Source organism: Lepisma saccharinum, chromosome 1 (genome assembly GCF_977018435.1).
Source record: "Lepisma saccharinum chromosome 1, izLepSacc3.1, whole genome shotgun sequence".
Classification (NCBI taxonomy): Eukaryota; Metazoa; Arthropoda; class Insecta; order Zygentoma; family Lepismatidae; genus Lepisma; species Lepisma saccharinum.
The window spans coordinates 90,640,429-90,665,135 of record NC_139229.1 but is presented as its reverse complement, the minus strand read 5'-3'; the positions used below and the strand labels follow the sequence as shown (position 1 = coordinate 90,665,135).

Below are 24,707 nucleotides of genomic sequence, written 5' to 3'. Positions count from 1 at the left end.
TGTTGAACGGCATTGGGAGTGTCACTATTCATCTTATCGACCCCGAAAGCTATGGATTCCACACTAATATCTGTAGTTTTAAATTATTTTTATGTCACCCCCTTCACACCCCATCCCTAGGGGTGCCAGGGGTGTCTTATAGTTGAACGGCATTGGGAATGTCACTATTCATCTTAGCGACCCCGAAAACTATTGATTCCACACTAACATCGACCGTTTTCGATTATTTTTACATGTCACTCCTTCCCATCCCCACCCCCAGAGGTGACAGGGGTGTCTTACCCCCACAGTATTTCTTTCCAGATTGTAAGTGACATGTGTACCAAGCTTGGTTGAACTCGCTCCAGATGTTCGAGAGTTATGCCGGAACAAACATATATACATCAATTTTATATATATATATATATATATATATATATATATATATATAATATGAAGGGCTCGGGTGTAAAACATGGTAAGTGACAAAATGCAGGTTTCGAGATATTAAAAGTTGATGTCACAAAAACATCTGATTTACAAATTAAAATAAATTTGATATCAGCAAATATGATTCACTTGCCATGTTTACTATCATACAAACATGATGCTTCATCCGAATTATTTTTTTCGGTGGTGCTATATGAGATTTGTTTGAGGGTTGTTCAAGGAATTGTTGTAGTTACCATGCTTTACATGCAACGATATTATCAAAATGATTGATTCGATACCGCTTTATTCAAGCTAATTTGATGTCAGTTCAATAATAATATTTTGACATTAGACTTTTTATAGAAACCTTAACAATTTGTAACACAAAAATGAAAGTCTTTAATAATAATAATTTTGTAACAAGTTTTTGCTTTCCTATGTCTATGACTGAAATGAACACCATTAGAAAAGTAGATTTCATCGTTCGTAAAAAAATGTTTATATATGAGCGGTTTTTCAGCTTCACATATCTACTTACATATCTACTTCACACACACAGAGGCTCTATTTATCACCTCAGCATGCCAAGCAGAATGCGATTCACAAGCCTCTCTTGATACAAAGCTGTGTTACGTATACTATCCAAATTGCGTACAATGGCAATATTAGATGTTTGTGATTAAATAAGCAATTTATACATAAAATAGGGATGGCCTCTTCTTTTCGACAAATTGAAAATCTAAAAATATTTTTTTCGAAAATGAAAAGTGGAAGTTCGAATTTGTTTTTCAAAAAACAAGCGACAACGATTTTTTTTTAAAAAAACTGTCTTTTTTCGAAAAAAACATTTTCTTTTTCGAAAAACGAAAAACGATTTTTTTGGGAAAACAATTTTTTTCTTTCGAAAAACGATTTTTTTCTCGAAAATCGAATTTTTATTTTGAAAAACGAAAAACTATTTTTTTCCTTCAAAAAAGAGAAAAACGATTTTCGAATATCGAAAAACATTGATTTGGAAATGGCCATCCCTAGTTTAAATTTCTATCTTCAAAATAACAATTACCGCCTCCCGTGGCGGAGTGGTTAGGAAATCGCGCTACGACGCCAGGGGACCCTGGTTCGTATCCTGGCCTGGGCATGGATGTTTTTGAGTGCTTATTCATCAATTTCATCATATCATTACTGATCTCCAACTTCGCAAATAAGCCAAAAGAGACACATGACGCGACGTAAAATAAAGCAATTCAATGAAGACACAATTATGACCTTGTAACTTTGTTGTATTTTCCTTTAATTTGACATGTTTGTAAAGAATGAATTCAAATGTACACAGGGCTAAAGTTTTTAATAGTTTTAACTTATACAGATTTATGAAAGAAATATTTTATAAAAAACTAAACTGTTCCAAATAATTGATATGATTCAGATCAAATTACATATTCCTTAAGTGTGATACTTTTTTTGACGTTGCTTGTAAGGCATACTATCTTAAAGCAGCCTTAAATGCGCATACCCAATTAAAAATCAAACAAATTTCTATGTGACTATAGTTATTTATATCTAGTAGAAGAAAAGTATGTGCTTCTCTACTAGATCGCAGTTCACATCCAGGCACGAGAGTAAAATTTAATTCGAAACTGCCATTATATGCACTGCTGCATGTAAACAATGGTATCTACAGTAGATTTACATGAAATAGAATGTACGTGGCCATGCTGCGACGCCAAGGGTCCTAGGTTCGAATCCCGCCCGGGCTTGGTTGTTCATTCATCAATTTCATCATTTCATCACTCATCCCCATCTTCGCAAATTAGCCAAGAGGCACAAAACGCGAAGTAAAATAAACTAAATCAATCAAATATTTCGGGTCATCATGGGAATCATATACACTTTCTAACTCGTTCTCATCTTTGCTGTTGCCTCAATACTCGCGACCTTTCTGACACACGTTGCAATTCAGAAACAGCCGTTTCGCCGCCATCTTTGCTACTTACCATACTTTACATGAAAACTGGTAGATACCATAATTTTCAACACGTCTAGCTAGCTCTGTCATCTGTTGACGAAACGAAACACTTCGAGTACGATTCGACTCCATTTAAGATGGATACACGAAGCACATTGTAACTCCAAAATGACCAAAATGTTACTTACCATGTTTTACAACCGAGCCCTTCATATATAACGAAGATAGATCGATTTCCTTGTGTATGATTTGTGAAGCATATAATGAGAAAAATACGTATAACTAACGAAATTTACAAGTAGTAGCCTTCTTCTTTCATAGCAAAATTTCTTCAAATATACGAGGGTTGATGGAAACGTTTCTGCAAACTACCACCAACAGTGGCGCTAGTGTAACAATATTATAAAAATCTTAAGAATATACCTTTTTATGTTTAAATTATCTTTTATTGTTTGTTTAAGCCTATTCGTTTATTTTTCACAGCAGTTTGAAGTAGTAGTCTCGTGTGAGAAATGGAAATTTCTCGTGAACACTTTCGGGCAATGATTTTTTATGATTTCAAATGTAGTTTCACCGAAACAGAGGTCATCAATGAATTGCGTAAAACACACCCAAATCGTCGAATTATTCACACCACGACAACCGACAGTTGCCACTCAGCACACCAAACTGTTGATTTCTTTCTTGTCCAGTAAAAATGTCGAATTAATAACTCATTGTCTGTACTCACCTGATTTATCACCTAATGACTTCTTTTTGTTAACACATATGAAAAATAATATTCGTCGTGAGCTATTTGTGTCGCCTGAAGCAGCTGTTGACGCTTTCCGAACTGTGGTTTCTGAGTTATCAGATTCAGAGTGGAAAAAAGGCTTTCAAAATTGGTTTGAGCGTATGCAAAAGTGTATCGATCATAAAAATAATAAAGCCATTACCAGAATTTCACATGTCTTATTTCATATTGAAACTTTTCCAGCAACCCTCGTATTCTGCCAGAACTGTTTAAAAATAAAGTTGAAGGTCCTTTGAAGGAGTGACACAATTCGCAACCTTATGAATCGGGGTTTTGGAAAAAAAAATAGAAGAAAAGTGCTTGATACGGTATTTTTAGAGACAAATTTTACAGACTAAAAACACATGCATTGTATATTCACAATTTAAAGATTTTTTTCCTTTTTAAAACAATCTATAGCACATTGCTCTTCACTGATATACAGGCTGTCTGGTTTGGAATGCACTAATTTGAAACTTTTATCATAAACATATGATACCATTTTGTTTGGTATGCCAGGTGGTAGATGGTAGCTTAACTGTGAAAATTTAAAATAGTTACAAGAAAGGAAGGTGCCGTGCTTTTTTTTTATTTTTTCCAGGTGGTGAAATAATGTGAAGTAATAATTTGCTTTTAAATCTCAAGTTAGCAACCAATCCTGTGGGGGTATGTCAAGGACATGGTGTATTCAACCAAAATGACAATTATGGAACAGCTTCGTGAAAGGATTAAAGTTGCCATTGGGAGTCACACCACACATGCTACAGGCAACCTGGCGGGAAATCGAGCATCGGCTTGACATCCTCCGTGAGACTCGTGGGGCACCCTTAGAAATGTACTAAATGTACTAATTACTACTTTGCTCACAGAAACTTTATGACTATGTATATTCAGTGATGTATAATTCATTTGGGTACATCAAATGCATGTGAAATTGCCATTAAGGCGTTTCATTCAGACACGCTGTATAATATTGATCATCACCAAAGTATTTTTTTCTGCAATTGCTCTATTACGTTACCCGGACTGCATGCTGTATGAAGAAGTGCGACTCTTACTCGGAGGAGTGTACGAGAACGCATGGAGAAGTATGATTTTAAGATGCGTACATGCATCTTTCATCAGCATTGACAATTAAAGCATGAAAATTTAATATTTTTATTAGAGAATGCTTTGGACAACACTACCACTCGCTCGCGAGACAAATGTCTCTTGGTCATTCATAGCCACAAATCTAAATTCTGCGGAAATTCGTTCACTGCATCTGCTACTAGAGAGGGGAACGGCCTAGCCAATGAACTCGGAAATTTTTCTCGGCTACTTTTCGTAAAAAAGAAGGAGGGGGTGTAAATTACGAGCATTCAAAAATAAAAAATGAAGCTTTTCATCCCAGGCTACGATGTGAAATATCACAGGTTTCTTCTTATGTTGTTTGAATAAACATATTTGAGATTGTCATATCCCGATCTTGAAATATCCAGGTCTCGTCTAATAACGGAATCGGGTAGTAAAATTGTCGACCATCCCTATTACATATATGTGTGTGTGTGTAATCTTGTGTTTATTTTATCTCGAAATTTATTTTATTTTAAAACTTTATGTGGTGTAAATGTGGGTGTTTATATTATGTGTGTTTGTGTGTATGTGGCTATTACATTTACAAATATTTAGGTTTCATTTCTACATTTTAGAATTAGTACTTGTATAAGGTATGCCCAAATGAAAAGGAGACCTTTGCTGTAGCGGCGTTATATCTAATCGAAGAAGGTAAATATGCTTGCCAATAGATGGCGCGGTGTTTGTCCCAGTTTGCAGGTGTAGCGAACGGCTTCGCCTGCTGTTTCCTCAGTTGGCAAGAGTTGTTTTGCGCGGACGGGTGCATTATGGATTCCTCCAGATCAGTGAAGAGAGCTGTAATCCAATTTCTTCACAGAGAAGGCGAGTATGCTTCAGAAATTTATCGCAAGATGAAGGACGTTTACGGAGAGCCATGGCATCAAAAACAGGCACAGAGATAAGCTCTCGAAGGGGATAGTGCTGCTCCAGGACAACGCTAAGCCACGTGTGGCGAGGAAGAACCTCGACCTGCTAAGAACATTTCAATGGGAAGTCTTCACACATCCTCCGTACAGCTCCGATATTTCCCCATATGACTCCCATATCTTCAGTCCCTTAAAACAATCCCTGAAAGGTCAACGGTTCACCTGTGAGGAGGAAGTGCAGACCATCGTGGAAAACTGGATCTGTTACCAACCCAGGAATTTCTACACTGAAGTCACCCACTCCCTTCCTACGCACTGGGATCAGTGCATCAATATCAATGGCAATTATGTGTAGGTATCATGTTACATTACATATTATGTAATACTAATATTCTGTAATATAATATTCTTTAGATATAACGGTAGTCTCGTTTTCATTTGGGCATACCTTATAAGATATCTACTTTTCCCACAATGTAAAAATGGTTAAATGTAAATAAAGGTCTATGCCTTATATCGGCCATTGTAAATATGCCAAGGTCGACGACGCCAAGGTCCTGGATTTGAATCACAGCTTGGACATTGGTGCTCTTTATGATTCATTAATTCATCATATTATCACTTATCCTCATCTTCGAGATTAGCCAAAAGTGTCAAAAATGTGACGTAATTAATATGAACCAAATTAATAAATTTTGGGATGGTCCCTCACCGAAACGGCAAGCGACATCCCTTGCATTGGAAAATCGATCAATAAAACGCACGCTCGTACAGACACGGACACTTCTGGGTTGTAATGATTCCGTTGGAAGTCAATCGTATTATTACAACTCAGGAGTGTCCGTGACTGTACAGCGTGCCATGTCGCCATTGGTCTGAGACATTAAAATTTAAAACAGACACTGAAATTCAAATAAGTAAAATGGGAATACTTCTTAAGACCAGTAGGAATACAAAAAATGTTTTCCCGTTAAAAAGCTATCAATTTATTCATACAAAAAAGGGTAGTTTTGCTAAACCCTGGGCTGTAATAATTAGACATGGCAAAGAATGCGTTAAAATGAACTATACAAGGTGTTGGGTGTCAGATACTACCCTCACTTTTAAACTACATACGCCATGTTCATGAGCCCTTATCTGATCACCTGCCCATTGTTAACAGAAACTCTCATTAAGCGCCGAAGAACACTTGAACTCTTAATTCATCGGAACGGGAGAACTTCTTCCCCTCCCTCTGGCAGAAGGGTTAGCACCATGTTTACGAAGTGAGGGAAGAAAACCGGCAATTAAAACAGAAAGTCGAGGTTGCTCATAAATTTGATACCTTTCCACATAATTACCGAGTGCAGTTGGATCCGCGGCCATCTCATTTTTCTTGATTCGTGGAGGGCGCCGGGAGCACGGACCAGACGTTCATCTGTCCTCGGCCAAGGACGGCGCGCATGGAAAAACGGATGGGGATCCATTTTATATGCAACGAACACTTTTCACCACTCCATCCTTGCGATAGTGGAATGTAGGAGGCGAGCACATACGTCGGCGACCCTTTCATCTAGGTTCTTGGAAAGGTGGATGGGAACAGCTGTTTCATGAATCTAAAGCCTCCTTAAATTTCGCTACTTTATAGTGAGGAGACGCTCGGTACTTTCGATGAATATGTAACACGAAAACAAATATAAGCCATCATATCTTATTGATGGGACTAGTAAAAAATTTCATATGATTCTATCGTAAGAAAAAAAAACGATGGGGTTTACTTAAGATTTTGCAAAGAATTTTAACCACAATGTCTAACAATTGCACCTTTTTGCATTCTTGAACGTAATACTGTCCCAGAATATATAACGTTTTGTAATACACAAACAAGTTGTTCTGTAACATACGATTCTTTGTAATTCAGAAACAACTCGCTCTCTAACATTATTCTTTGTAATCTAGAAACAGCTCGTAAATAAATACTCAAACCGAGCAGATCGTCCATATGATATTTTTGACTATACTCCTTCAAATCATACTATTAAATTGAACTCCATTAACGAAAGATCGAACAGTATTCGGCACCCCATTCTCTATCCACCAGCCCTTTGAGGGGCTACAGCCTGCCAAGTAACTTCTCATTGAGCGACACGTGTTCAGCGAATCGAGCCAACTCCTCCTACTTTTCAAGAAGCTCACCAATAGTCCTCACGATGCTGAGTCAAAACTGATACTTTTGGGATTCCCATCTACAATCGAATCCGGTTTCGCCTGCACCAAAGACAAGAGCTCTAAATACTCGGTTGTATGGGGGCGCTCTAAATAGCGTCTTTATTCAAAATTACTCACTCGCTTATCATTTCGACAATATGAGGAAATCAATGTTCCCTTACAGAGATTCAATGTCGAGATCCGTTGATTACAAGGCGAGTGGGCCGTTTCGTGCCAGTATAAACCCACCCTGAAGGTTCTCTGAGTCACGTAGCTATATGTCACAGGCGTCTCATTTTGTTTGTGCTTTCGCATATTTCATATAATCATCAGGACCACAAAAATCTAAAAATAATGGATTGCGAACCTTCTGTTTGAGTATCGAGCTACAAAGTCAGAGGTTCGGATAATGGGCAAAGTGCATTATTACGGTTGAAAGGTAAAGCTACCTCTTGCACATTGCAACATACTGTGAAGGAATGTGGGGTTATGGACGTGGAGGTGATGCTATCAGCATAACGCTCCGGCCGCCTTTACCCCCAAGGTTGCCCCAGGTATACATTTATTGGAGGCTGGTTGAACTCCAGCTGAAATCACACACTCCGGGATTCGAACCCTTGTATCCCGCTTGTCTTTAAGGTTGGTTATAACTTGACATCCTTACGACTATGGACTTGAGATTGATTTATTGATTTGGCTTGTTTTACCCCGCTTTCCTGCCACTTTTGGTTAATCCTGAAGGGAAGAGGACGAGTGATGCTACCAAGAAATTGTTGGTAGGACACTTACAGAGAATACCCACGCCCAGACCTGGATTCCACCTCGGAAACCTGTGTTAACCACTCCGCCACGGAGGTCGACACGACTATGGATTGACCAAGATCCGAACACGTGGTAGAGACGTGAAAAGAATCGACTCGATTGACAAGCGCATTGAGTGGTCGAGTCTCGAACTCCGGGTTTGAGTCCTGTCCTAGGCATGGGCGTTCCTTTATCCCCTCTATCTACTCATCGGCGACTTAATCTAAAGAGGAAAATCAGCGACGTAAAGCAATAAAAAAATATACAAAAGGAGTACAGATGGGACTCAGAAGTTTGGACACAAACGGAAGGATGGCTCTTGCAAAGTGCCCCGTGAAAGAGAGAGAGAGACGCAGTTGGCATGCAATGAACATTGCTCATGTTATTTTTCACACACTCGCTTGTCGCTACGTGACGCAATGGTGGCGCCGGGGTCATGCTCGTAGAGGGACCCCACCTAGTTGATGACCCGGAACTAAGACAAAGTGACCCCGACCCGGTACTGCACGACCTTGAGGCTGCGGGGGAGGAGCTGAAATAAATCAGGAGATAATCACCCCCTTCTCACTTACTCCCCCCCAGCTTTTTTTTTTCGCAACGAGGAGGCAGCAAACAGGTTCGCTTTCGGACATATGTAAATGTCCGCTACTGGTTACCTCTCGGGGAACATACGCGGACAGGACAGGACTGGGATTTCTTAATTCGCAAACCGAACACGCATCTTTTTTTCTATATTTACAACAAAGAAACATACCGCTTCATAATTCATCCGATTATCACAATAATGCTTAGCACTGAACACTATAGCTGCAACGATTGTCAACAAACATACGAAACTGACCATCACTCGGCGATTTGGTGAAAGTTGCAAGGCCGTGACAATCGCACTTTCTCAAGACCCTCATTGGAATGCACGACAGTCAACTGCTAAAGCAAGACGCAATAGTGTGCGTTACCTCATAATTCAAAGAACAACCTATAAATTTATGCTTTTTCAACCACCGACATATTTATTTGGGAAATAATTCAAGAGGTGTATTCATCTATGTTTGTCGCGACGTGTTTGGATGAAAGTTGACTACAGGTATCTACAGTTTTATTGTGTAACAGCGGCTCAACAGTCTATTAGGCTGAACGTCAGCGTTTATCAACATCTCATTAAGGGTAGGCTTGGTGAAGCCATGTTCCTTAAAGTTTAACAACATGAGGGAGTAGATGAAAAATTAAGAGGATAAAATCTTTGTGTAAGAAACCCTAGAGATGATGCAGCCTCTCATCAAAGATGGTACCTGGGGTTGACGCTGGGTTGGGAGGAGGAGATAAAGGCGACAAAGAATTGCAGCACTTCGTACTGCTTTGCTCCGCACACTTGCTTTCTCCCCTTCTCTACCGTCATGGGAGGCGTTGCGCCACAGACTCTTCGGACAGACAGCAGTTTGTATTGTATACTCTAGTTCAGTTATCTTGCACTGCTTTTACACCTTCTTAGCTTAGTCGAAACCATGGCGATGAATTGATGGAAACAAAATTAGAAAGACAAAAACATGGTTTTAGTCAGGGCAAGAACCCACGACCGTTGTAGTAGTTATTACTAGACCTCGGATTTTAGGTTTTTAACCTATTTTTTCCTTTACAGGTATATAAGAAATAATAAGCTATGTCAGCGTCTCGTTCAAAAAAACGCAACAACTGATGAAGATTTATAGTGTCTAAAAAAAACATTTTGCTTGTCAGAACCTATTTTAGGTTTATGCGCCTAAATCAAGCACTTTTTTAGGTTTTACAGGATTTTTATGTCACACAGAGGCATTTGCTTTGTTTGGAAAAAAATCAATGACGAAGTCTTTGAAACGTACTCTCTGTCGACTTTCCTTCTCTAAGTCCATGGTGATTTTCAAAGCTCTAAACGAAGCAAAATGTATGGTGCCACTGCTACCTGTACAATCCAAATTGGTCTGATCTGTGTAGTCTTGCTCACTTTCGCGTCACTTCGGTGCTTTGAGACCTTCCGCCTTGAAAACTAACATTTCAGCACTGATGTTTGCACCACTGACTACGTTTTGTTGAAATATTATTTTTAGCATATAAGATAAGATGATCCTCATAGACAAAATTGCGGAGTTTGACTATGGAGAACAAAAAAAATAATATTTTTTTTGTATACGGCGAAGAGTGAATTTCAATAGGAAATTTCCAATGCTAAGTTCTGCCATCGCCGAAGGATTAGGCAACACATATAACGTCATGCAAGATAGTGCGTATCTCAGGATATAGGTGTCGCATTTTCATTGCCGGTGACTTTACCTAATCAACATTTTTCAGGTTTCGAACTACTTTAAATTTTTTTGAACTTACTTTAAGATTTTTCTAGCCTTACAAGATTTTTAGGACGTATCTTAAGATTTTTCGGGCCTACTTTAGAATTTTTAGAACCTATTTTACGGTTTTTAGAGCCTATTTTATGAACCTAAAAGCACACTTTTTAGAAACTAAAAATCCGAGGTCTAGTTATTACAAACGATTGCGGAAGGCAAGACGAAACATTTGAAGAGGCTATTTTTAAAACTAGATCAACCATGCCTATACGTACTTCAACAATAAGTTTATTTGTATTTTTGATACTTTATGCCGCATTTCTACAACTTTTGGCTAATCGCGACGATCAGGATGGGGGATGATTAGATGAAAGTGACGAAGGGACCCTCACAAAGAATGAGCAGGTCGTGGCTCGAACTAGGGAACTCCGGAGACGAGATCGCAAGTCGACAACTGGACACCCTCACCCACCGAGCCGGCTACATGCTCACTATGATGTCGCTTGTGAAACGACTTTCCAATTTTGGGCTACACAGGTAACTAACCAAGAATGTGTTGAGCCACGGTGTTCGAAAGTTACTTACGAACTTGCATCACATGGTGGGCAATGATTGGTTATTTTTCTTCTTTTCTTTCCTTTTATTGGTAATTTTACGATGCCTCTTTTTTACTGGTTTGCGTTAATGGCAAAGGGTTGTATGAACGAATTATGAGAGGGAAAAGCCTAATGCGAAAGTTTGCGACTTGCAGCCCAAGCTGGCAACCACCTGGAACATGGCCTTTCGTTTGGCGTTCACTAGAGATAAGCGGAAATCCTTTCTAGGCAGTGCTGGTGGGAAATCAAAGCCGCTGAGAGGCAAATGTCACTCGTGCAGCCCCCAATTTTAATTACAATCATAAGGCAGTTCTCGAGTAAGGGCGGGAAGAGTGAAGCAACTTGCAGCATGAGCTGACAACCACATTACCACAATAAAGATCGTTCGAATTTCACCAGCGATAACAGAAAATCCTATCCAGACAGTGGCGAAAAGCGATGAAGCTATCTAAGGAGGGGGCGCGTAGCTTCCCGCCTAAAAAAAATGAAGGTTGACGGGCGGGCACAACGGTCAATTTAGTTTGCGAAGCTATTTTCATTAACAAATTTAATGAGGTGAAAATATTTTGATTAATTTGAATTTTTCCGTGTCAGAACTGGAACATCCCAATGAAAATCAGCACTTATCACATTAATTTAATGCTATTCGCCAGAGGGAACTAAGAGATTCAATTAGACCCAGTCGTTGTCAACTAATTTAAACAAAATTTTATACGTATTTTGTCAATAAGCCTAGACATAATCAAAGTAATACTCTCTATGATTATGCCATAATTTATTTATTAATATGAAATTTCAAGGATATTAATTAACATATAAAGATTAGAAAAAAATTGCCGGGCGGCGGGCTCACGAAGGTTGAGAACCACTGCCTTAGATTAAGGATTCGAACCTAGGCCGCTGGCTCTGAAACCATTTCTGCATTCCACTGTCAATCGAGTGTCCTTTACCTCAGTGGATAACGACGTCTGGCCAGTTCTCCTGCCCACTCAAGGCGTGGGGATATTGCCGCATTCCAAGTAGATTTGTTACGGGTACTTTTTCTCGGTAATCACGAAAACAACCGGATTCTCCATTCTCTACACGCCAAGGCTCTATCCTTCTCTTTCTCTTACATTCTTGCATAAAACAAAGGTGTATTTATAATACACGATGGAATAAAGTCGTCTTGTCTTCATTGTAAGCTCATGTTGTTTACTTTTTATAAGACAAACTATAGGTAACTTGAGAGGATATTCTTCTGGAATTAGGGCACTTTGTGACCTCCCTGTACAACCCAGAAACAAACACGAATCTTTCTGTAATTCAGGAACAGCTCGATCTGTAACACGATTCTTTGTAATTCAGGAACAGCTTGATCTGTAACACGAATCTTTGTAATTCAGTAAATTCTTGATCTGTAACAAATTTTTGTAATTCAGAAACGGCTTGATCTGTAACACGAAATCTTTGTAATTCAGAAAAAAACAGCTCGATCTGTACACGAATCTTTGTAATTCAGAAACAGCCTGCTCTATAACACGAATCTTTGTAAACCAGACAAGGTCGCTCTCTAAAATCCATCTCGGTGATCCAGATTTGGTGTCGCTTTTTTTGCCACTTTTGGTTAATTGTGACGGTGAGGATGAAATGATGAAATTGATGAAGGGACACTCGCAAAGAACACCCATGCCCGGGTGAGGATTCGATCTCAGGAACCCTGGCGTTGAAGAAACAACACTTTCGTCCAGATTTTTTTCTTATGAAAAAAAAAGATCACTAGATTTTGCTTCTAAATACAGTGTATTTGCTGGTAAGCAGTCATAACGACATATTAGTTTGCAAGAGCATTCGCGACAAAACCATGGGATTTTGCTCATGCACATAATTCAACGCAAAGTTATGCAACCCGCAATACTAAAGAGAAGGATGGGCTGCCTGCACTCAAGGCGCTCTAGGAATTGCTTTCCAATTAGCGTCGAGAACGTAAAACTTGAAATTATTTCCAGCACTGAAAAAAAGAAATAAGGTTTAAATGCAATACTAATGAAATAAAAAATAAGTTTTGTAGAAAACCTCCTTGGGCCCAGGTTTCACTGGTCAGCGCATCGTGTCCCATCGCCGCTGTTTTCATTTTACACCTGACTCTGCCACCATTGCGTCCTTGGAACTCCTTGCGTGGATCGCACCCGGGAATGGTAACATTCGGTTACGAAGGAGCTCAATTACGTACTACAGTACAAAGTCTTATGGATACAACGGACATCTACCAGCACCTACAATGCACACTAATATAAAATAAAATGAACGCAGTTGCAATTACAAGAATACAATAGGTCGACCGCCATGGAAAAGTGGTTAGCACAGCGCGGTACGACTCCAGGGTTCTTAGGTTCGAATACCGGCCTGAACATGGGTGTTCTTTGCGAGCGTCCCCTAGCTTAATCGTCGCTATTACTTAAAATCTACAGAAAACATTGTAATTCAATCAAGAATGCAATAGGTATTTTTACATCTGTGCAAGTTTCTTTAGCAAATGAGTTTTACATAAAGTTAATTAAAGTTTCCCGTGCATGGAACATTTTCGAGGTGATGTGATCAGCACCACGCTCCGGCGACCTTTACCCCCCCCCCCAGGCTTACCAGAGGTACCCCGCGATCCTGTCATTCTAGCTCGCAGTGCTAACCACTCCGCCACAGAGATTAGGAATCACTTCCGTCCGTTTGCATTCGGCAAAAGTCTCGCTCCGAATTTGAGCCTACAAGAAAATGCGCAGAAAAAGGTGCGAACAAATATTCTCCTTGGAGAAGTGCGATGTCACACTGGAGATTCGAGAAACTACCTAGTAACTAGATACGCCGTTTTTTTTGGCGAAGTTTGCCATCATCCGACCAATAAAACAACGGAATCTACGTTGGTGGTTACTACGTTGTCCAGCAGGTATGTCATAGTTGACGGATATGGCCGAGGTCAGCTTGTAAGGTGACGCCCTGACCTTGACCTCCGCTGGCAGGCTTGTGCAAAATACCTTTGGAGCCATGTGCTGCGACGTCCTTGAAGGTTGCAGCGGTCAGTACACTGGCAAAGGACCGGGTGGAACGTGGGTTCTCATCGTTTCCTCTTGAGTCAAAAAACGTAAGGTTCAAGAATTTCGTGTCAGATTGGATGCCGCAACCACAAAGGTCCTTCAAGGAACAAACATGTTTTCCCAAATTCACATTTTGAACTAAAATTTAACAAAAAGAAATTATCAGAAAATTTGAGCCTTTACCTCTTAAATGGAGCCGCGGTGGTCCAGTCGGAAGGAAGTCTACCACGCGGGAGACCTGGGTTCGATTCCCGGCATGGGTGATGTGAGGTTGGGAATTTTTCCGTCTAAAACGGTTCCTGGGATCACTCAGTAAAATGGGTACCCGGGATAAAGGCAGACGGGAGCGTTGTACTGATCACATCACCTCCAAAATAGGCCCTATGTATTTTCATGACACGGCGCTTGTTGTAATACATGACACGACGCTTGTTGTTTTTGTATTATAAAGACTTTTGGTAACATTGCAATTTGAAGTTTCGTTTTATGTCCACTTTATGCGCACGTAGGCTAATCGGGATTGGATCTACGGTTTAAAATGAGATCCGAACCACTGTGCAATGTGCCTCCACCGGGTATCGAACCCGGGACTCTTAAAGAGACTGGGTTGTTTCTTGATTCATGTTACGAAGCGTGCTATCTCTGCAACGGAATTTCGTTGCAAAGGGTCATGCTACTGAAGGAGTTGTATCTTGCTTAAAAGTTCATGTTAAAGAGCGAATTGTCTCTGGAGCATAAAGAATTGATTGATTGATTGAATTGTTGTTGTTTCAAGTCCACTTTATGCACAGAAAGGCTAATCGGGACGGGACCTTCCGTTTAAAGTGAGATCCGAACCACTGTGCAGCGTGCCTCCAGCGGCCAAGTACAAATAATTGTTTTAGAGAACAAGTTGTTACAAAGATTCTTGATACGGTGCGAGGGTTTCTTGGTAACAAAAAACTTACGTTACAGAGTCAGCTGTTTCACAACTACAAAAACTTACGTAATGGAGTTTTGGATAACTTATATGATTAATAACAACAATGTTTATGGTTAAGAACGGTTGTTCCCATTACCACATTTGTTGCGGCATTTGAATACTCTGGTAACTCAGTGGAAGAAGCGAACATTAGGTCATCAGAAATTTGGTTAGTAATCTTGGAACAGAGAAGAACTTACTCACTAAATTGGTGTAACGTTCATGTAATACTCACCAACGCTTTTCTGGCATGCCTCGACACAATGACTGAAAAAAAAGAGAAAAAAAGTAAGTTAATTTCAAACGGAATACTTTCACACAGGAGCATATACACAGTGTATCCCAGTAAAATGAAAAAAATGAAAATACATAACATTTTCCCCTAGGATTTCCCAATATTTCTGTATTCCTTTTGTTCATAATATCATGACGCATAGGATGTGTGTTCCGACATGACAGTTATGCCTATAACAATGTCTAATTGATGGTATTTTTTGTAATTGTAGGTCATAAAAACAAAAAGAATAGCAATTATACTAATTAACCAGAGAGGCGCGGTGGTATAGGCGGTAGGACGTCTGACTGCCACACGGGAGACCCGGGTTCGATTCCCGGAGTGGATGATCTAAGGTCGGAATTATTCCGACTTTGTACCCGCATAAAGCGGTTCTGGGGCTCACCAAGCCTTAAATCAATGGGTACCTGGGGAAGGGGGGTGGGTAAAGGCGGACGGAGCGTGGTGCTGATCACATCACCTTCAAAATAGCCGAGATCGAGAATCCCCTAAATGTGCCTTCATGGCACTGTGCTATAAACACGGGGAACTTTGACGTTTTACTCAATAAACAGACGCTTAAATTTTAGTGAATGATAAAATATCTCTGTTACACTCGTGCAGTAATTGTTTCTCATTCTTATTGGAGATGGCAATTTTCGTAATTATAATTATTATACAACTGCACGTATATAAACAACAAAGGAAACACTGATTCTAAAATCAAACGGTTTCTTGAATTTTAGTGTTAAAAAAAATATGTGGGCATATGAGCGCCCAATTTTCTAAGATAAGTAAGTTTCTTGTACGGCACGGGTAAGCTAGGGTTAAGAAGTGTTTTGCCCCACCAAACAAGGCTTACCTGAATTATATTTCAATCGACTGATCGACAGCGAGACGTTAATTTCACATGATGACACGAGGCGCTATAGAGAGGGCAGTGCACAAAGTCGTGATGTCGACCGGGATACGGGGAGGGGCCGGCTTACATCTCACTCAATCAGGCCTCCGCCTCGGCCGTCACTCTCTCCGCAGTTAAGCGTCATTAATCACGATGCGGCGCATCCCCCGGGGGCAACGCAGTCCGTCAGAGCATGCCCCCACACACGAAGCCTCTAATACACTCAGAGTCTATTAACAAAACGTTCCCAGGGCCTGTCCACACGAGAAATGCATTGCTTCTCTTTTATCTTTCGTTTATGGTACGAGCGCAATTAATCGAGTGCTATGCATACGGGAAAGGTGGATCAACTGTTTCTCAGTATGGAGAATAACTTCGGAACATTTATCATGCATATCGCCACTCTCAATTTGTAATGTGTTCTATTTACAATCTGTCATCATTTACATTTTAATTCAGGGTGGTACAAATTCAATTATTTAAATAGATCATCAGTGCCGACGGTACGAAAGTAGTTTGCTATCTGCTGGTAGATAGGACAGAGAAAATAATCCGGGATTTCGCTTCCATTCTGCCGTCCTGAAATCACGGGATTACAAGATTCATAGTCCTGCTTATTAGAGATTGCTTGCATTATGCATTGCAAGCATACTTTCCGTCTATAGCCACCCATGCTTAGTGTAAGCTACATTCCTTTTCCTACTTAGAAATCTCAGGACTCTTCTAAACCGGGTCTCTGGCATACAGTGCCATTTGTTTCACCTGTGTAAAATTGTCTATTAGTATGTCTCCTGTGTGTGGCAAGTCTTAATTCCTTTACCTTGGTTTTACTTTCTTCCAATAATATCCAGGGCCTCCCACTTTAAACCGTAGGTCCAGTCCCGATTAGCCTTCCTGTGCATAAAGTGGTCTTAAAACACCAATTCAATCAATCAATCAATAATATCCATTTTATATAGCTCTCTTCTCCATCAAAACTCGACTCGACACATGTTATACATACGGTTACACACACGCAATGGCGTTAACCTTACAACAATGCACGCTTGAAATAGTGTAGACCGATTTCAGAGAAATGAGTGGGCTGGACAGGATATTTAATTCCAATATTTTCATTGGTCACTTATTGTTTACTACCATTTGTTTTGTAATGTTAATAAAAAGAGAGAAGGAGGTGTGATAATGTCATGTGATAAGAATATTACATGCTGTGACATGTGGAAAGCACATCCCTGTAAGAGCCAATCACGCTCCTACCTCCTACATAGCATAACAAGAGTTAAAAGTAACTGGGGGGGAAGCCTGAAATTACAGTGGCACTAATATGGAAGATAATGATCGACTTGCTTTTAGACTTGAAAGTTTTGACCGTTTGCGTCGGTGCGCGCTGTTCTAGCCACTCCGCCACGGAGGTCGGCTGTGGATGAGGAAGAAACATCCAATCTTAGAAAACTGCTTGACAAATTGACTTGCTTGTTAAAAGGGACAATTCACGAGCTTCTCCTATCACGGATTACGCCATGCCCTTTATTAATTTGAGGTTAAGGAGAGGGTGGGGGTGAGATCGTGTTGGGAAAAAGGTCCCTGCGTGATCACCACATCTCCCGGGTGGTCTTCCGATGCTTTTTGACGCTTTCTGTTCTCCGTCCATTCCTCATCCTGTCACTATGGTATACTTAGGCCACGTCGAACAGCCGCAAGACTGTAATAACACCAATGAAACATAGGAGCGTCACGTTTGTACATAGGCTTAATGGCTCTCGAGACGGAACGCCAAATATCTGCCTGTGTTATTCCCCGATGAATCAATTTGCAGGAGCGCCAAAGGATGAATGCATTTGTTTTGAGAATGGAAATGCAAAGCTTGTTCCTCAAGTGCTGAGTGAGGTTCTATTTTCGACTGAGGGTTTGCCGGTCTCCACGTGGTCGCGGCCCTCCACTGTTGCCCACTGGTTATTGCGTCAGTCTCCGTTACAAAGAGGATTCGTTCAGAGTGGTCAATAAGAGCGCAGGGATTGGTGGGGTGGGAGGCGCAGGATGATGAGTAAGCAAACACGGCGGCATTTGTAAGCGGACACCGATCGTGTCAGACAAGGCACCGAGAAATGTGCCTTACACACGGAGGTGGATAAGTAACTTTATAAGCAGAGGCGATTTTTGATGCCCGCATCTAAACTTTATTTGTCTTATTATTAGAGCCTTCAAATCAAACCGGAAAAGCCATAGCCAGGGCTATTTCGGGGCATTTCACAGTACATTCAGCGCTCTTCACGCTACTTGAAGAAGCAACGAGCTTTTCAAATTAATACATTTCTGAGACATGTTCAATAATTGTTGTACTGATCAATTCGTATATGATCACGCTCCGAGGCGCTGAAAAATCTGGAAAAATCTTTAATTACATTTGCTCCAACTCTGAAAGATAACAGGATACTGCTGCTCTGTGGTTGCAATACATTAGGATGCTCGATACAGCCGAGAGTATTGGGAAGTGAAGTTACATCTGCAATCATTTACGGATATGCTGCCCTTTTAGTTACATCAGGAACGCAACGCCTATGCGGCAGGTTCACGTACAGGAAATTAAACATGTTATGACCAGGTATCTAGGAAAAATTCTGCAATGGACTACATGTTAAGCGAAGTGACAGGTTTTGGGTTGGTTTGTCACCTGATCATGTTAGCACCGTATTTTACTGAATCATATTAGTTAAATATATTGTGTAAACATTTTAAAACAACAAAAAACAACATCTAACAAACTCAAGTTAACGAAACATTGCAGAAAAGACATATTACATTCTCACCAATATCGCAAGAAAAGGAACACGTCAAATATAGGGAAACGCAGGCGACTGTTTTAAACTATACATATCTTCGCAACAAATGACTCTGCAAGCAGAAAACAGAAAACATTATCTAGAGGAAATCATGAGCTACGAATTTGATCCAGTCGCTGTAGGACGTAAATTACATAGTTTGTTACATATTTGCTATTTGTGTCACAAACCAACTTTTTCGTTAATTCTAAGTTAAATAATTGAAGCTTTGTAATTCAATTAAGATATCTGGTAGTTCTATCAAACAAAACGATAATTTTGCAAAATTTCTGCACTTTCATTTTGGTTATCTTTGTTTTTTGTGTACAATGTACCGTTCTCGATATATTTTTAAATCTTAAAGGTGATTTTTTTTTAAAAGATAACGTCGAACCAACAGGTCAAAAAGTGGTAGACTTCAAAATCGGATTCGTCACATTTTTTGTACTACAGAGGTAGATGGTTTCATTTCTGTTGCAATCAATTCTCCAGGTGGCCAAAAACATTCCGTAACTTTACTGGACCATTTTAGCTAATCGAGAAGATGATAATGATATGACTGGTGATAAGAAGAGACGGATGAAGGGACAAAGACAAAAGGACAGCACCCACGGAGGTTTATACTAGCTGTGAGTCCAGTCGTCAGAGCCTCGTTAGTCTGCAACAATGGAGTCCAGGGTGTACTACGTGGAAGTAAGGTTCATTAAGGATCGTGTAATATGTGTTTATATTTAAGGAAGCGAAAGCATACTTCGCATTATTGAAACGTACAAGTGATGATTTTCCAATCCACCTCTCTCGGAAGGGCACACCGCAAGGCTAGAAGAATTCAGTCTGTCGCCACCCATTCGCAAATTCATTAATATCCTTGCCCGCGCTTCCTCGAGGTCAGAGGGAGCAGCTGACCCAGTTGAGCCTTTCCGGCGCCGGCTGGTGGCTGTGACACGGGACGTTGCCTTGGACGCGCGGAACACGGGAGTCCCCCCAGCCGGAGGTACAAGGAGTCCCCCGACGAGGATGCCCTTATTTGGGAAACACGAGGAGTAGGACTTGTTTCGCACGGATGCAATCTTCCCAGCGTTGCCTCACTCGTGAAACTAATCCCAAAGCTGGGCGTCTCTTCATCTCTAGAGATGGTCAATTTATGAATCAGAAATGTTGACTTTTGCTTTACATTCATACGGCCTTCAGGGTGGTAAAAATAAAAGGTGGCGCAAAATCAGCTGATGGATTTTAAAAATTCCAGATTTCTCATGATAAATACGAGTATTCTTTAAAATTATTTATTACAGGTAAAATCATGGAAATTTAACTATGGAGAAAGACACGATTGCTCAGCGAACCAAAATTGTCACAATGTTCCTAGAAAATTATCGGTCGATAGTGTTAAGTTCCTAAAATAGGCTCTAAAAAATCCTAAAATAGGTTCGAAAAACCCTAAAATAGGTTCTAAAATATCCTAAAATAGTTCACAATTCCTGAAAAATGTTGATTAGGTATACTCACCTGTAATGAAAATGGGACACCTATATCCTGAAATACGCACTATCTTGCATAACGTTGTGTGTGTTGCCTAACCCTACGGCGATGGCAGAACTTAGCATTGGAAATTTGCTATTAAAATCCTCTTCGCCGTATAGTTAGGCAACAATTTCTTTTTCATGTTATCAACAGTCAAACTCCGCAATTTTGTCTGTCAGGATCATCTTGTATGCTGAAAATACAAACTTCAATGCTGAAATGTTAGTTTGCAAGTCGTGAATGCCACAAAGCACTGAAGTGACGTGAAAGTGACCAAGACCACACACAGATCAGACCACTTTGGATTGTACAGGTAACAGTGGCACCAGACATATTGCTTTGTTTATAGCTTTGAAAAATCACCATGGACTTGGAGGAAGGGAAATCGACAGAGAGTACGTATCAAACACATTCGTCATTGAATTTTTCGTGATCAAACAACGCAAATGCCTGTGTGACATAAAAATTCTTTAAAACCTTAAAAATATATAAAAATGGATGGATGAAGGCACAAAGACATATGGACACGACACGACTCCTACAGACGATCTATCATCTTGGCTGCACATCCAGGCGCCAGTCTGCAAAATGCAATCAATGGTGAACTATGTGGAAGTGAGGTTGACAATTGAATATCCTCAAGGGTGTTTACACCGCCGTACGATATGTGCTCCACCGAGAATCGAACTCGAAACCTTTTGGTTATACTGGCAATATCCCAAAATCTTACACTGTCGGGTAGTATCGAGCTTTCCTTGCGTTTCATTAATTTATCTTATCATCGTTGCGATTAACCTAATGAAAAACATTGGTATCGAAAAATAGGGAAACGTATTTTCTAATTAAAAAGAAATGGATGTGAGAGGGGGAGATTGAAACCGTAAAGGAAAATAAAAAAGCACATTCCCTGCACTTCAAGGTTTCCTGCCTATCCACGCTAATTCCAGAAGGTCGACTGCTAATTTTCATGTTGAGTTAGAAGTTTCTTTTCTTCTGCTGGATATTTCAAGAAGCTTCATAGCACCACTTCATTCGTACTGTTGAATTCAACTTTGAGTTAGTTCCTTTGTTCGTGTTTTCTTCTCATTCCTTAGGCAAGTTAAAATAGGATCGAAAAGTTAATATTGCATCAACGGATGTAGTGTTGAAGTGTGGGTGGTTCCACATCATCGCAAGACATCAAAGTGATGCAGACCTTTTTCCCCACCTTCATAACCTCTTCTTGCAAAGGGTTCTAATGGGAGGTACAAAACACTACTCGGTTTGACAATGGCTCACAGCGAGATGAAAAATTGTATTTCAAAACAGCGAAAAGTACACCTAATGATTTCCAACCTAAGGAAAACAATGCTGAATCACGTGGTGCTTGATACGTAAATACGTTTGATAGGTTCCTGAAAAATCCACCACAGACAGCTGGTAAATCCGTTTCGCTCCTACATACTGCACCAAAGACAGTAGGTTAGTTTTTAGTTTCCTACAAAATACATCAAACAGTAGGTAAGTTTTTTAGTTTCCTACAAAATCCACCACAGACAGCAAGTAAGTCTGTTTCGTTCCTAAAAAATCCACCACAGATAGTAGGTAATTTTGATAGGTTCCTACAAAATCTACCACAGACAGCAGGTAAGTCTGTTTGGTTACTACATATTCCACCACAGACAGTAGCTTTTTTAGTTTCCTACAAACTACATCAAACAGTAGCTAAGTTTTTTAGTTTCCTACAAAATCCACCACAGACAGCAAGCAAGTCTGTTTCGTTCCTAAAAAATCCACCACAGATAGTAGGTAATTTTGATAGGTTCCTACAAAATCCACCACAGACAGCAGGTAAGTCTGTTTGATTACTACATATTCCACCACAAACATTACGTTAAGTTTTTAGTTTCCTACAAAATACATCACAAACAGCAGGTAAGTTTTTTAGTATCCTACAAAATCCACCACAGACAGCAGGTAAGTCTGTTTGATTACTACATATTCCACCACAGACAGTAGGTTAAGTTTTTAGTTTCCTACAAAATACATCACAAACAGTAGGTAAGTTTTTTAGTATCCTACAAAATCCACCACAGACAGCAAGTAAGTCTGTTTCGTTCCTAAAAAAACCACCACAAACAGTAGGTAAGTTTTTTTTAGAATCCTACAAAATCCATCACAGACAGCAGGTTAAGTCTGTTTCGTTCCTACATACTTCACCACAGACAGTAGGTGAGTTTGATAGGTTCCTACAAAATACACCACAAACACCAGGTAAGTCTGTTAGATTCCTACATATTGCAACACAGACAGTAGGTGAGTGTTTTAGTTTCCTACAAAATACATCACAAACAGCAGGTAAGTCTGTTTCGTTCCTACATATTGCATCACAGACAGTAGGTAAGTTTTTTAGTTTCCTAAAAAATACACCATAGACAGCAAGTATGTCTCTTTCGTTCCTACATACAACCTTAGTGACAATGAAGTTCGACCAGTCACAAATATAGGAGTGCGTTGTGAAAGAAGGAGGATACATGTATAAGCTGAACATATTTTATTCAGCAGGCTACATGGAACAAAGGAAAACATAAATTTCCGCTGCAACGCAGCAATGTATGGTGTCCACACAAAATAAAACATTTTCGTCCATCTACACGTGACATTGAAGTTCGACCACTGTTAGAGGGGATCCTGTTTACCATGGTCTGACGCCGCCCCGTGGGCGAATAACTGTGGCAATGCGTCGGGGCATGCTGCGGACGAGTCGTTCAAGGTATTCCACATCGATGCGGTGCCATTCCTCCTGCAGGCAGGCGATAAGAGCAGCCACTGTCGTGGGTCCCCTCTGTTGCACAGGTCGCTTAAGAACACGCCACACATTCTCAATGGGCGAGAGGTCGGGACTCGATGGTGGCCATGGCAGAGTTCACACGTGATGGCGAGTCAACCATTCTCTTGTCAGCCGCGCTGTATGAGGCCTGACATTGTCGTGTTGAAAGATGAGACACCGCCTGTGGAACAGGTGCCTTCGCACTGTGGGAAGATGCCGCTCCAGTATGCGTGTATAGGCGTGTGCATTCACAATGCCCTCACAGACGTGTAGTGGGCCAACCCCAGATGCCGTCATGCATCCCCATATCATCACTGACGCAGGTTTCTGTACCCGACGTGCATAACATTTTGCTTCATTCTGTTCCTCCTTCCGACAAATGACTGTTTTTCGTATTTTCCCGTACACAACATTGAAAATGGATTCATCCGTCCACAAAACCCTGTTCCACTGCCGAAATGTCCATCCCCGGTACATTCGTGCCCACCGTAGTCGATTGCCTTTCTTCAACATGGAAAGGAAGGGTTTACGTTTCGCATCGCTGTAGGTAACGGCGAATGGTTCTGGTTGACACTTCAATGTGAAAGCGTCCTCGAGTCCACAGTCGTAATTCGGCCACAGAAACATGATTGTTGGTCTGGATATAGCGCCTAAATATCCGTAGGTCACGCACGCTCAGCAGGAGTTTTCGACCGGGGGCCTTACCTGGCTCTATAGTACCCGTATTTTGGTGGTGTTTGATGATGCAGTGGACGGTTGACTTGGGTAAGTTCAGTTGGCGCCCTACTTCCCGTTGCAACTCCACCACTCTTCTCCTCACGGTGTTGTCAATAGGTTTGCCCCTGGCCATGGTGATGATGCACTGCGGTTCCTCGGTGCACAGCACGCGCTTATATACGGCGGACTCCCTTATCGTGTCCGTGACGTCATGCTTCCGTCGAATGCGCCACTATCTGGAATTTTTCCGTATGGGTCTGGTGCCTGGTCGAAGTTCAATGTCACGCGTATTGTTCCCCGTTTTCGTTCTTTACGTGAACTTGGGTGCAACATGCTGGGATCACGATTCTTGCCTGCTCACACGCCTCCTCTTACACACATGCGTCACTTCTGCGGGTCACCCATTCCACCGCCTATGCCTCTGTGCATTTAATCACGTATTCCTTTCTGGTCGAACTTCATTGTCACCAAGGTTGTACTACAAAATCCACCACAAACACCAGGTAAGTATGTCAGATTTCTACATATTGCACCACAGACAGTAGGTAAGTTTGATAGGTTCATACAAAATCCACCACAGACAGCAGGTAAGTTGTTTGGTTACTAC

At 40.7% G+C, this 24,707-nt stretch overlaps 1 protein-coding gene across 1 annotated transcript in view; it reads right to left on the bottom strand.

Moving 5' to 3' along the window:
• Window positions 1–24,707, bottom strand: part of LOC145984287 (RNA/RNP complex-1-interacting phosphatase homolog) — a 280,792-nt gene that overhangs the window by 136,804 nt on the left and 119,281 nt on the right. The window contains exon 3 of the mRNA XM_083117930.1: window positions 15,295–15,326. Within this exon, the coding sequence (XP_082974056.1) occupies window positions 15,295–15,326 (32 nt within the window). The remainder of the gene's footprint in view (window positions 1–15,294; window positions 15,327–24,707) is intronic.